This window comes from Coturnix japonica, chromosome 1 (assembly GCF_054131305.1).
Source record: "Coturnix japonica strain WE chromosome 1, WE-NBRP24, whole genome shotgun sequence".
In the NCBI taxonomy this organism is placed as follows: domain Eukaryota; kingdom Metazoa; phylum Chordata; class Aves; order Galliformes; family Phasianidae; genus Coturnix; species Coturnix japonica.
Genome location: NC_140663.1, coordinates 116246832 through 116262298, shown reverse-complemented (window position 1 = coordinate 116262298; position 15467 = coordinate 116246832). Strand labels below are relative to the sequence as shown.

The 15467-nt window shown below is 33.5% G+C and overlaps 1 protein-coding gene across 6 annotated transcripts in view; it reads right to left on the bottom strand.

Annotated features, from left to right (window-relative positions):
* NLGN4X (neuroligin 4 X-linked) overlaps positions 1 to 15467 on the bottom strand; it is a 149008-nt gene that overhangs the window by 97152 nt on the left and 36389 nt on the right. For all 6 annotated transcript variants that reach the window (XM_085550965.1, XM_085550962.1, XM_085550948.1 and 3 more), the window contains one exon: positions 6316 to 7141. In XM_085550965.1, the coding sequence (XP_085407091.1) occupies positions 6316 to 6787 (472 nt within the window). In that variant the 5' untranslated portion in view covers positions 6788 to 7141. The remainder of the gene's footprint in view (positions 1 to 6315; positions 7142 to 15467) is intronic.

The following is a 15467-nucleotide window of genomic DNA, read 5'->3' as shown; positions in this document are numbered from 1 at the left end:
CATTGAGCCAAATGGCACAGCCTCTGCAACTCCATAAGGCTTTGTTCTTTGACTAAAATGATGATAACATCAATTTGTGAAAAAAGCATTCATTTATATAATTTTTAAAAACATTCCCTCCATTCTAGCACATTTGTCAATACAAAGTAGTAGTGATACTCTGAGAATCTGTGCCAGAAATACTGTTCAGATTGGAGAACACCATGCTAAATACTGAGCTTTCTCTCTAGGCTTTGTTGCATATCAGTTCCTGAAAAGGCCATTTGGGTACAATCCTGTAAAGAGCCTGTGGAATGGGCAACTCTTGGAGGGTAGAACAGCATTCTGAAATCAACAACTAAATCTGAGTTTAGCTCTAAGGATTTAAGAACTTTATTTCATCTAGATTAGAGTCCTGTTCTTTGGTGTCAGAAGGCATTTGTGACTGTTAAAAGCAAGAATGTAAAATAAAGGCCTGGATTACCCACAGCTTTATCCTAGTAGGCAGAGGGTAGTGAGACATATGCCTTCTTCTTTCTCACAGATGCTGCAGTATTTCTGGATTAGGAGGAGGGGACATATTGGAACCTAGCAGTGAAAGAACTGGCTTGAAGTGCTTTGATACAACAGGGACTATATCTTTCACAATGGTGAGCTACTTTCTCTCTGCTGTTAAAGTTCATGTTTCTATTTAACCGGGATTATACATAGTAATTCCAGCAATATGATTTCATATTGTAATTTTTATCTGTCATTAATCCCTCTCACTTCAGATAGCTACACAGTATTTTACAAAAGGATATGTCTTTTTCCTTATAACATTTAGACACCATGTCTCAAATATTTTTCGACTAACAGGGTTATTTTGATACTCAATATGTGTCTTACAAAAGAAGATTAAGAACTGTCTGAAAGGGCAGAATTTAAAAATAAATCAAAATTGACAGAATGTGACAATCTTGAAGCTGAGAATAAACTGTTGTTATATTGGGTTTTGGTAGAAAAATATTATTTGTAATATGGAAGTGCTCAAACATTATCATTTGTTCAAGAAAAAAATCTCCTACATATGCTTTTTAAAATATTTAATCTCCTATGCTTTAAACAGAATCCAAAATAGATAAAAGAGGTAAAATTGTATTTTCTATAAGAACTACACACATCATAACTGATTTTAAAAAGCACATTAGAAAGATTTTGAGAAAGCATTAAAACCATAGGCATGTAAACAATAGACACCAGATTCTGTATTTCTTCAAAATATTTACATAAAATCTAAATTTAATTTCCTAGGTAGCTACTCACATTTATGAAATACGCGAAAAAACACAAAAAGATTTATATATATATATATTTGATAAACACCAGATAAATATACACTGAAACTGGGGACTACATGTAACCTAGGAAGGTAAAGATTACAGAAATTCAAGTGTATTTGGAAAATGAATGTTTCCAAAGTTGCTATTATCATCTACTAATAAATCAACAAAGACAACATGCATTGAAAATTATTTTAATATTTTTACTCATGGATTCTTATTCCTCATAATAATAAAGAAACTACTGAATAGCTGGCTTTTTAAATTTTGTACCATCATGTAAATGTCAAGATTAGACTCATCATGTTTCTTTTTACTATCTTTATCTTTCTCTTTCCCTCCTCCCAAAAAGAAAGTCAATTTTATCAGTATAATTTTCATAAAATACTCTTATCAAATTAAACAGACAATGCAATTCAACCAAAATGATGTAGAGAAGTTTGCAAATGCTCAGCTATATGTGAAGCAGATGTCTGCTTAATGAGAAAAAATGGTACAGCATGCAAGCTAGAAAATCCACCAAACACACCTCTTCTTTAACTAGAAACTAGAAACAGAAAATAAAGTTGTAAGTGCCCTTCCTTCACATTACTGCTCAGAGGATAAATGCTATTGATCTCTTTGCTGTTGCTCAAGAGTTTTCCTACTGGAAACCCACACAAGACATACCATTAATTCTGAAGAATTTTCCCAATTTTCCCAGTCTAATAAAAAATTTGCACCCTACTCATTCAGCCTTAGTATGTATCATTGCCTACCACCTTTTGATGTCACTTCAGCTGCTTTTATTGTGATGTAAATGAGATAGAAGATCACAGAGTATTTTTAATACCTCAGAACCTCAGAAGATGTTAAATAAATTCATTAATTCCTAACACGTATATGGTGGTTACTAGCAAATCACTGCATAAAATGAACCCTCTTCCTATACATCAAAGTCAGTAAATACGTTTACTATTGATCATGTACAGAAAACAAAAGCTCTTTAAATAACTAAAACTAAAACAGCAACAAAATATGTTTGTTTTGTTTTTTTGTTTTTTTTTTTAATTATTATTTTCATCTTGACATCAATACAGGTCTTTCATTCTTCAAGAAAGAAATCCAAATTAAAGGTCTTTTCTATTTACTTTTTGCTGTATTTTCTCTAGTTATGATAGGAGTTAGCAATCTCCTTCAGCATCCACAGATTCAAATGATAAAGGCTAGGGATTAAGCACAGCCGATTAACAGTCTGTGTCCTCTTCAATCTAGCATTTCCACTGTAGATAAACCCATATTCAGACTGAAGTTATAATAAACAGACTGTCCTCAATATCATTTCCCTAGATGACCTCCTCTAAACTGACATTCAAGTATTCTTGTGGAAAATTACTGTTGATAGTAACTGAAAAGGTAGGGAATAGAACACACACCTCCACAAAAGTGATTTTATTTATTCAGAAGATCTAACTAAATGTTTGGAAAATTATTTGTATAGAATAATAGTTTTACTGGAGGTTATTTTGTTTCATTTCTGAGCAGTTTCTTATGATGATAGATTTGACAAGCAAACGACGTATTTTTTTTATGTTTTTTGCTTATAATTATCTTTAAAATAACTGTATTTTAATTTATTCTTATTATTAGGAAATAAATATATCTTGATAGATTACAACAGTATAAAATATTTCCCTTCCTACACAGGAAAATAAACACATTGAATTTTTCAGAATACACTGGAATATAAGTGTCACCCTACAGAAAATGTCAGCATAAACAATTTGCTCAGTGAACAACTGTGACAAAAGAAAATCCTACATGGTTCATGCTGACAGAGTAGTCTGTTATGTACATGTCTTGATTTCTACTGTAAATTATATTTTTGTCTAAAATTAAAAATATATATGTAATCTAAAAAGGAAAGTTTTTTGTTGTTGTTGTTTTCAGACACATTTTTATATGGAAATTCTGATAAGATTTTCAAGTTCTGACATTTGACATCCAGACTCCATGGGTAAAAAAAAAGAAAAAAAATAGTTTAAAGAAAAAAATGAAAAGGAAAAAAAGGCCATGATTAAGAAAGATACAGAATCTTTAGTGGACATTTTATTTATTTACCTAAATGCTCCAGGTATTTTAGGGATCCGCAGAATTTTGTATCAGTGTGTTTCTTTAATCTGGATCATTACTATTTGAAATAATTTTATTTAAAAATAAATAAGCTTATCTACACAGTTAAAGGGCCTGGATTCAACTTCTGTTTCCACCAGTTTATATTGGCAGAACTCCAGTGAAGCAATTCTGAAATCACATGAATGAATGAGTGCATTTATACGTCAATTCTTCATTCAGAGCACATGATTAAAATTTGGTTCCCTTTGACAACACAAATAATAAGAACCAGACCATGCTATATAGTGGCAAACAGAAAAAACAAAACCAAGCAAACAAAAAAGTTTGTTGCACTTTGATTAGTAATTTCATAGAACTGCTTTGAAGTAAACACTGCATGTAACCACAATTAATTCATTAGAGTTGTTCATCAATTATTTTTAATGAAGCTTTTAAAACAATTTTTAAGCAATTCAGATTAATAGTCAGAACAATACTTAGGTGTGGATGTATGGATGATTTCATCCACTTTTTCTTGTAGACACAAGACTGCTTCAAATTTCTTTATAATAATTCTGTATTTGAGAAAGAATACAAAAAAAAAAAAAAAAAAAAAAGAATGTAACTCACTCACTTTGAAACCTCACTTCTAACTCTGTGGTCTACACCCATAAGAAATTACTTCTGCCAACTAAAACTTATAGTATAATGTGTTGAATCAGGTTGTATGGGCTACAGCTTAAGGCTATGTTTAGTGTGAATTGGAGACACACTAACTTGAGAGACATGATTTATACTTCACTTCTTTGTAATCATCTTTATGAGAAGGTTGCATATTTTCCACACCAAAAAACTTTCACTGTATTTTATTTAACTAGGGATAAGATTTACAACATACAATTAAAACACTGTGTTTTCTGTGTATTCATTTTTAAGTATCTTGTTCTCAGTAGGAGCCTGTTAAAAATGCTTGTCATATTACAAAGGAACAATCTTACCTTCAGCTCATCATCGACACCAAACCTCATCTGCCATTATTCAGTTCTATTTTCTTATTGCTTTTTTAAAATTTATTATTATTATTATTATTTAATTTTTGAGAAGTTATATAAAGGAAACCCGATTTCCTTTCCCTCCTGTTTTACATGCAAACAGAAAAAAAATCTAAAATGGAGAGTAGGAGCTAAGTGGACATAAAGTTGTAAAAGCATACAATTACAGTTATCAGTCCTTTTTATTTAAGCTAATAGCAAACCTCATTTATTATTACACATAATACAAGGAATTTTATAGGCTGTTTGTCATTCAACACACAGTATCTCATTATTCTTCCCCTATAAATTTGCATATGTTTTTCAATTTCCAATTTTCTGTCATTCTTAATTAATGGGAGAAATTTCACATTACTGGACTGGACAAATACATTAATTTATTTACAGTGGCTTTTAAAATGATACTGTGTTAGCTGAGCTGATATTCCTTCAAACAAATAAAAAAAAAAATTATCTGAAATATTTTCTTAGGACAAATCATCACATTAACCCACTAAGGGCTGCAGGATAAACTACAAAATATAAGGAAACTTAAGAAGGACCTCTCTTTGGAAATATTCAAAGAGTAAAATGATTATGTAACAGTGAAAGAACTGAGTGGCTCTTTAAGTATTTATGCACAAGTGTGTACACACCCACACCTTCATGCAGACAGAGCAACATACCACACCTTCCCTTTCTGAGAACTTTCACTTAAGCAGCTTTGCAGTATTGTAGCAGAGCTCACAGTATTCCCAAACCTTACTCATTTATTTTTAGATTCTAGCTTTTTTTCTTCAGCTTCTGAGAACAAGAAAAGAAGGTGTACACTTACTGCTGGCAAAAAGCTTGGAAATTCTGAACAAAGAAGCCAATCAAGGCAGAAGGATTAAAATAAAGTACAGAATTTGCATATTTAGAGTATGGTTACTGAGAAATAACAATGCATTGGTTATGCAAATCAAACCCTCAGCTAAAGTGAGGGGATTTGCATATCTGGGAGAAATCTGCCATGTTATGCACCAGTAACTGCATTTTAAGTGACTGAAAGAACTGGCTCTTAGCAGAATATTAAATATAACTGCCAATAGATTATGTTTTTAATTTTGTTGTGATACAGAATAAACTTCATTAGAGGCCTGAGGAAAGCTGATTTTTTTAAAATCTATTTTATTTTATTTGTAAGAAGCAGTACCATTTGGATGCTAAAACTTCAATTTTTATGACTGAGATCATGAAATCATTCAAAGACTGTGTTGCTATTTGTGTTCATCTTTTAGTGGATGAAGGTGATTTAAAGTAATCTTCTTGAGAGAGTAATGCAGTAAACATGAAAGTTTAAGGCTGTTCATCTATGTATAATAAAATTATGCTTCCTTAATTTTACATTTTATGAATGAAGAAAAATAAGTTGGATTGAAAAGTTTTGAAGGTGAAAATCCTAGGCTGAAAAAATACACACTTTTCTATTGTCTAAAATCATGAAGAGTTAACTGTAGGCTTACTGGTGCTAAAATAAAACTAAGGGGGAAAAAAGGAATATTATACTTTAAAATGAATGTACTGTAGCATTTGTATCATTCACTCAGTGAAAAAATATTACTCCTGCATAATGTTTATTTTCCCTTTCTGCTCTAGTTAGGATGTAAGCTTACACACCCTGCCTACTACCTGTAAATGAAATTGTGATGTTACACAGGTTAATCAAAGAGAATTCATGCAAACATGTTCAATCTACAAATTATTCCTTTTGATGAGTATTCAAAGACATGATCCATTTCCACAGATTTAATTGGAAGAAACTGAGCAAGATGCTTTAAAGATCTGGCAACTTATCCCATGCAGATTGGTAGGTAAGTGAGGTAGAGCACCATCCTTAGGGTACTTACCATCTTCTGTGGGCACGTAGATATTCAAATACAGGCAGTCTTCATTCTGATCTTGAACATATGTCACCACAGTATCCAGATTGGCTGTAAACCAGACTGGCAGCATGTCGTTGAGCAGTGACCTCTCATCCAGGTACTGTGGGCAGACGGCAGCAAATTGTGTGGCATTACGGACACCTGTCCAAGATGATGGTGGCTCTGGGGGCTGAAATCGCCTTTCCCCAGTTGGAGGAGAGGCATAAGGAACACCCAGATACTGTTCCACTGGACCAAGGATTTCATTGGGCAAAGGTGTTCTTAAACCACGTATTTTGCCGTAATTTGTGGTAACCACTGGGTATTGTGCTTGGCCATCAATAAGGGTAAATCTTATAGCCAGTGCAGTTATCCATAGAAGGAAGTTGGAATTCAGCATGACACACACTGGAGTGAAGATCAAAGGCAGCCATAGGAGTCCCATTGGTTTCGACATTATTTAAATCAACATCAGCAGGACTACTCTTTTTATTTCCCCACAACCAGTAGAAAAATTAGTCAAAGAAAATGAAAATTATTAATAAAAAAAAAACTATTTGAAAATATCATAACCTTTCTCAGGCAGTGAAAAAACAAAATCTGATGTGTGACTTGGTTGATTGGCTATAGACAAATTCCAAAGTCAAAAGAAACCAGGGAGTGTTTATCCCCAAGGCCCATCCCAGACTTGAGTGTCAACTTAATCCAGACAGTGCACAGCACGTCCCAGCCAGTAGAGCGAGGAGAGAACCGCAGTTACTCGACTTCCCCAGCAAAATGACTCCTTTCAGTTAAGTGCAGTCCACTCAGCCTGTAGTAAAGAGAAAACAAACAACTAAAATCAACAAACATTTTAATGCACGTACGTACAAAATAAACAAACAAATTTGTACTATACTTCCCAACAAAACCAATACATCTTTTATGAAGTCTAGCCACTGCATTTAGCTACGTGTTTCCAAAAATATATAAGGTAGGAAAACTGAAAATAGAAAGCAGGGCTAGAAAACAAACCAAACACTTTGGCTATTTATATGCTTTCACACCATAGCTCAAAAGTTAATGCTTTTAAGAAGGGTATTCTGCATTTAAGTGCCAGCTCCATGGTATATTCTGCCCTAAATAAAAGCATTTCCTTTTTAATCTGATTTGCAGTAAAATAACAAATGCTCATTAGATGTTTTGTTGCACCGAATAGTCTCTTTGTTATGACATGACTTCTATTTGCTATCTTTTGCAAGTATGCATAATGCATAACCCAACTTACCTACACATAATTCAGACTTTCCAATGAATGTAACAGAATTACCTTAATACAAAGAAAATGGACAATACCATTAATTAAAATTACACACTAAAGTATTGGTTTTCACACCTGCTTTATGTATATCTAACAAAAATGAACAACAAATGAAAAAATTATGATAAATCTCAGAAATCAAATCTTGACCTACACAACTATAGCTATGTAAGTTTGCTCCTTTATCTTTAGACAGAAGAAATTTATAAATTAACATTCTTCTCCCTTTGCTCATAAATGGAGTTCATTTTAACTAATTTTTTCAACTTAAACACAGACAAAAATTTCACACCTTGAAAAATCTTTATTATAGAAATCTGGTACTTCACATTTGATGGGATGAACACAAAATAAAATATAAATCATTATATATTTGGAAAACTAGTTTCTGTACCAAGACCGTGTGTCATGAAGATAAAAAATTAGCTTTCAAAAGCAGAAAAATCCAAGTTTAGTAGTTATTGACAGTTATTTGAAATTAAAACCTAACAAGAGATATCTAGGAATTATCTATTTTGGCACCTTAGGACAAGGACAGGCATCCAGAAAAAAAAGGCACCAAACAAACATTCTTTTGAAACCCTGATCATTCTTTAACAACTTTGTTTCAGCTTTTATATCATAAAATACCTGTGAAACACCTGAACACCAGAGAAATACCAGGTACATATTTTTTTCTGTTGACCAAACATTTCCATTGATATTTTCACTGATAGACAGTAGGCAACAAAAATGTTGTTTCTGGAGTCATCAGTCCCCGTCATGTCTTACGTTCCTAAGGGTATCACTGGCACAAGCAGGCCCTGCCCAGCCCCGCTTGGGGCCTTCCCCATCTCAGTCCAACCAAGGGCTGCTCAAGCCATGTCGCATGCCCAGCCTGGATTCTGCCAGGATTGGGTCCTCAGATCAATCTCTGACCTGATATCTCACCTTGCCTCTGGTGACTGCTGGGCAGGGAAGAGGTCCTCAACCCAGCCCTGGTGGTGAGCTGTGGTAGGGTTTCCTGCTGCCCAGGGCACTGCCCTGCCACTGCCACTGCCACGGGTGCCCACAACTGATTCCCTGGAGTGCTCCCTGGCTTTCCTTATGCTGTCTTCGATGCTGTCTTTAGTACACTTTCCTGATCATGCACCACAAAGCAGATTCTCCCTTTGACCCAACTAAGCCCTTAAACTAAGAGATACTGTTCTCTTTATGCTTAAACTGCATAAGCTTGCAGCACCATTGCAGGAAAAAGGAATTAAGTGCTGAGAAAATTGACAAGGTGGAAGGAAAGACAATGGGACAAATGATAAAAACTGGACAGAGAAAAACCAAAACAAGAACCAGAAAAAGAAAATAAATGACTGACAAATTAGCAAGAGTATGTTACTAACACAGAGAAAGTTAAAAATTGCAATATGAAGGAGAGTAGAAATCTTCAGTTATTAAATAACATGAATGAATAAACACTTTTTATAGTTATTATTTACAAAGTGTGTTTGGATCAAATCTCTGTTTATATGCAGTTATTCTGAATGGGGTGAAAGGAGAATAAGAAAAGGTAAATATTTTTGACATGGAACTGAATTTATTATCTGATTCCTTTTGGAGACATCACTCGTTAACGAAGTATTGCTGGACCAAATGGTGAGTTGTAAAAAAACAACAACCATGTTTCCTTTCATTTCAGGAGGGTTGAAGCTTGATGATCCCTGAGGTCCCATACAAGTCAAGCCATTCTATGATTCTGATACTAATAGCATGATAACTTTCTTTTCAAATCATATTTTCCGTTTTAATTACTCTATGGAAGTAAATATCACTTCTGGGCCTACCTCTGGACTGAAAAAAAAAAAAATCTGATTGCATAACAAAAAACTAGACATTTTAGATGTATATTTGGAATAAATCAATAAAACAGTTTTTAGCTAAATTAAGGGAAGTTAATTGTATTTGCTCTGTCACTTTTTTTTTTTTTTTTTTTTTAACATCTTCAGGAACTTAGAAAAACATGTACAGACTTGCTTGAAAAAACACCTCCTAGTTGGAAGTGTCACCTACTCAAACAATCCAAACCAAAACTTTCAGTTCAATATGGCAACTTCTAGCAACTTGACAGACACAGAGAAGTCAAACATCTGAACCTGCATCCATTTGTGCACAACTGTCTTATTAAAAAATAAATGTGCTTTGATGCTAATAGAATACTTATGGCCTTTGAAGGAAATGCACTTGTACAATCTCTAAAAACACTGCTTGAATTTGATCATAAATCTGTTGCCCAAGCAATGCTGAGAGATGCTTAATTAGTCTATGATTCTGGCCTTCAAAGCTAGCCTGATGGTTGCCAGGATGAGCAGTTAGTACCTTTCCACAATGAGCAGACGAATATTATAGCAGCTCTAAACTAAATCTGTAACTGGGGAACTACAGTATGCAGCTTAGAAGTCCTCTTTGCTCCAAGGACAAACAACAGATTCTAAAGTGACTGCAAGTTTTTGTGATCTGATTGTGCAGGTTATGAAAAGTAAGTATCAAAAACAAGCAAGCAACAAAATCAAACAAACACAACAACAAACACAATTACAAACAATAGATATAGACACAGGAGATTGAGGACTGCACAGATTTCCTGGAATTTCTAGGGTTTTATCTAAACTAACTAGTACATTAACCATGTACCTCAGTTTTCATTCTCTGATCATTTATGCATCTTTTAGGCAATTTCTGAATACTCTACCACATTTTCCCAGTAAGAATAGATTTCAACAATATCTTTTTTATGTAGGTTGCCTAGAACCTGGAAAATATTACAGATATTCACCTAAGTGAATTCAACCAAGCAACATCTGAACAACATATTTACATTATTAATGGAGGTTAGTACAACCAAGCTGTACATTGCTGTTATTTCTGTGGTATTAAACAGCTGTTCAATCACAGCAGTTCAGCTGGTAGTAGGAACTGGAGAGATTTTTAATGACTTTTATATTATATTCTAATGCATTCCTCATTAACTCACAGTATTCTCTTGAAGATTAAAACATTAAAAATTAAATGAAAGTAAGATTTCAATTTTTTAGAGTTAAAAAAAATGCTATATAAAATTATTATGGATCTTGGTCTTAGACTTATGGTTAGCAATAACTGAGGATACAAGTAGATAATTCATGTTCTTTTTAAAATAGAAATAAAGACTGAAAATCAATACAGTGTATGTACAAAAACTTGAAAACATTTGTATTGTTTCAAAGGACATGCTGCATTCGGATTTCTCTTACTTTCTCCAGAAAGCCTTTCAGATATGCTTGGAAAATGTCAAAAGACTTCTCAGGTTAGAGAAGACAATCACTGTTTACTTTTCAGAAAATGGGCATGCATTTATACTGTATTAATGCTTCTTGCCTGCAGCTAACAGTCTTACTTTGAATTTATAGGTCTCATATTCATTCAGAAATAATAATGGTATTATGAGGAAAGTCTCCATACTGTTTTTGAAATGGAAACAACTTGAAAAGCAAGTGGAGGGAAAGCAGAAGAATGGTCATCACTAATTTTTGAAGGAAAACACTTCTAAAGCATTCTTAAATAAATAAATAAATAGGGCTTGGATGTAGCTACCAAAAGCTGTTGTTGAACAATCACAGATATGGCCTTCCCTTATTTTTCCTTGTACTTAAAATGATAAAAAATCATTAACCCCACGAAGACATAAAACTAACAGGAAATGCTCAGTTAAGTTAGTTGCACTTATGTCTCTTATTAAAAACTGTACTTTTAACAGCTACTGCAGGCAGGAAATTGGAAAAAAAAAAAATAAAAAAAAAAATCCATGATTAGTCATTTCTCATAATTCTATCTGCTTCTTGTGATGATTGATGAAAATCATAAATAAATGAGGAAAAAGAATACATAAATTGTTTCAACTCTTTAAATTACTAATTATCTTCAAATTATAGCTGTGCTCTACTCAAATCAAGATTTCACTACTCATTATATGAATTTAAGTTTCTTATGACTGAACTAAAGCTGACAGATTCAAGTGCCATAAACCAGAGTTCAAGTGAAGTCATAAAAAGTATATGGTCATGAAAAAAAAATATATATATATAGCAGCAATTAACTTTGATTGCAAGGTATCGTGACAGTACCAAGTCTTTATATGACCACAGACATTGATCACAATATATAATTTATTTATTTGTATTTATTTGACCATCTTTGTCTAATTGTGGCTGCAGAATATAAGAAAATAGAACTCCTCATAAAAAAAAAAAATATTACCAATGCAGCTTAGCATAGTTGCTGACTTAATTATTGGTTCTTACTTCTGATATGACCTTGTAAAAGAAATATCACACCTTTAAGGGCTGTTCTTATTCCTTTTCTGAAGTTCTGAAGTTCTGTTTTTTGGAATTAAAATGCATTACTCCAAAAGAAAGATTATGATCTGAAAAAGAATGTTCAGCTCTCAATGTCTGTAAGGCAAAATCTCATGCAGAGTAAAATTTGTTATATCTGGAGTAAAAAAAAAAAAAAAAAAAAAAAAGTGTATAAAAATAGGAAAAAAAAAAATCATTGTGCTTTTCTTAGAATTGCAGAATAGACCTTTATAGTTCAAATAAACCTTTCTACATATCAAAGTTCATCACATATTACCACTGCATGACACATAAAAACATGTTCCTGAAATGGAATAGATCTAACCTCTCTTTTTTAAGAACATTCAAATGACTAAAGAGGAAAATTCTTAAGGTAATATCTCATTTTTTGTCTACAAATGAATCAGGGAAACTCACAGGTCTCATTCCTCGCTCATCTTCTCCATTTAGCCTGTGTGTGTTCTTATCAAGGATGTAAGAAGCTAAAACCCTTTCTGGAACTCACTGAGAAGGTGACTGAGGGACTGTTAGGCAATTTGATCTCTAGAGACTATTGAATGATTAGAATTTGATACCTGTCTGTTGGCATGTCAGTACAAGCAGAAGAAACATTGTAAGCATTGCAATAGCCAAAGACACGGTGAGAAAAGCACTTCAAATCATCTGGGCATATAACTTGCCCTCACCCAAACATGGGAGAAAAACTGTTGCTGCTCTATTATACACATTCATAGAGTTGAATTATGCATAAGACACAGGCATTATATTTTCACTGCATTACCTAGTTCAGTTACTAGGTGGTGATACTGCCTTCATTTATATGATAATGTCACAATTATGCACTCATCCTGGAAATGGGATAGTTGAGTGACTACTCATTAACCTGAAGAATTCTATGCCCACACCTCAATACTGAATGTCTCCACAAAGTTTTATGCAGGATGGGGTCACCAAAAAGCTTCCGAGTCCAGAGCAAGACAACCGGTCCTACTATTCCCATGCTGCTCTTGCCGTCCACTCTCTCTAGCAAACACTGAGCTTAAGAATCCACCTAGAAGAGTCTGTTATACATTGTGCTTAATGGCCTGTGCATGCTGAATACACAACTAAATACGATCTTCTCATTAGTTGACTTAACATCTTACAGTTAGGATTTCTATTCTGTAATTTGAACCCCTAAATGCTAAGCAGGATATACCATACAGAAATCCTGTTACTGTTGAAGATCTTAGTCTACTCTCAGGCTACTGCTGTAGATGTAAGCAATAAGCTAAATGGGGCTAGAGCACTGCCCTGCCACAGCATTCACTGCGTTGTTGTTAGTAAACTTCCAGGTGTGGTATTATCTTTCAGCCAGTTTCCAGGCATAGTGAATAGAACAGAGAATAGAACAGGCATTTCAGAACTTTAACATATTTATTGCTTTGTAGTGTGTAGAACTGGTACCAGAGAAGAAAAGGAAAGCCAACAATGAAAGCAAATATTGTTATTTCTTCTCCTTGTTCACACTGCTACTCCCATTATTGAAAAGTTACCAGCTTCACCTAGCATGATGAGAAAATACTTCCTTTAAACTAAGTTCATCAGCAAAGTTCACGTTCTTCTCATTCAGGTGCAAAAAAGAAGCCAAATTCAAAAGCATACACTTCAGACAGCAACCTCTCCTACTGTAATTTATTTAACATTAAAAATGGGTTTAAATCAACCATGGTAAAAACATCCTTATCGTTAAGTTTATGAAATTCAAATACAGCTGAAATACAGAGTGATGATTTCTTCTGCCACTTCTTACCAAGATATACAGAATTTTCACCATAACACAGAATGTTGAGAAAAGCTGTAATTTTCCTATTGGTTTCATATGGGAACCAAGTCCTGATGACTAAGATCAGGAAGAGGCTATTCTGCTCTGAATTTCTAATGATTTTCTTCTGTTCTCTGAATAGTTCTATATCATTAAAAATCCACCGATAAGAAATTCAGTATAGAGAATTTAGACTAAACTTCAGCTATTTTCTCTCATGATCTTCCATTCTTTTTATCGTCCAAAAGCAAATCCTCCTCTCAAAAGCTGACTGTGTGCCATTTAAACAGAAAAGAAACAAAACAAACAAACAAACAAACACAACCTACTGCATGATATTCACCTTGAAGTCAAATTTCAGTAAACAAGGTTATAGATTCATTTTCATAATCTACATCTAATGTTAGTCTTTACTAACATAACATAAAACTGACAGTCTTGAGGAAAAAGTATTACAATAAAAATGTATGGTTATTACGCTTCTATATCTCAATGAGACATAAGGAACTCTTTTCTGAATTGTTTCCTGTGACCTTTTCATACAGTGAGTGATATCTATGAATGACTTTCTGGAGGACCCATTCAATACCAAATTATCATACTTTTTAGCATATTCTACATGTTTCTACATGAAAACAAAACTAAATGGTTACTGCAAAAAACAGCAGAGAGATTAATCTTATGACTTTTCATATTGGTCATATTTTTCTGACCATGAAGCATATACAATATTTACAGTAACTGCACTGTTGGTTCATATGCAGTATAGAGTTCTTATCACAACTGAGAAAAGACAATAGAAGATGAGAAAATACACAAGTACATTTCATAATTAGAGGAACTTCTTTTTCTTGGCAATATAATTTCATGACAAAATATTATGCTGCACTGTCTTTCCAAGATTGGACTTATTCCTGGTCTCTCATGCTTCTGAACATTTCCTCTTAGCAAAATGTCCTCTTCCCTCCACAGCATTCTCAGTCCCATGTTTAAGCCTCAAATCACAGCACAGCACTAGCTTGTTCTTTGCTCTGAGTCTGGATCTTTTCTTCTCTCTCATTTGTGCCTATCTTTTCTCTAATGTTCTTTTAACATATATAATATATATAAAATATGTATATTCAACAGTTCACTCAGTGTATAACTGATTTTTAATTGCAAATTGATGTTCTTTTATTTTTATTTTTAAAATTTAATTATTTATATCTATTGGATGATATTGCAGAAAGTACAGAATAAAAAACAATTTGCAGCTGTCAAGTTAACTAGGAAGAACTGATCTATTTTTCCTACCCTTAGCCAAATGATTTAGGTCAGGATTGAAAAACACATACTTTGTCACATGGCAGGAGTTACAGCTTCCTGTGTGCTACTATTATATCATCTTAAGAAATCCCACAAATAAGACATAATACCAACCAAAAATATCTACCACAAACTAATGCAGTCAATTAATAGAACAGATGGAGGTCAGGGCAGACAATTAAATCCCTTTGACAGAGGAAAAGATTATTCTACCTCGTATTGGAGATATGTCAGTAATTCCTGTCTGATCTGACTAACACTTTTATTCTTCAAAATAATTCCCTCTATAATGCCTTCTTTGGCACAAGAGGGAGAGATCTGTCATCTAAAGAGCTTGCAAAATGCTCTACATAATGACTTATTT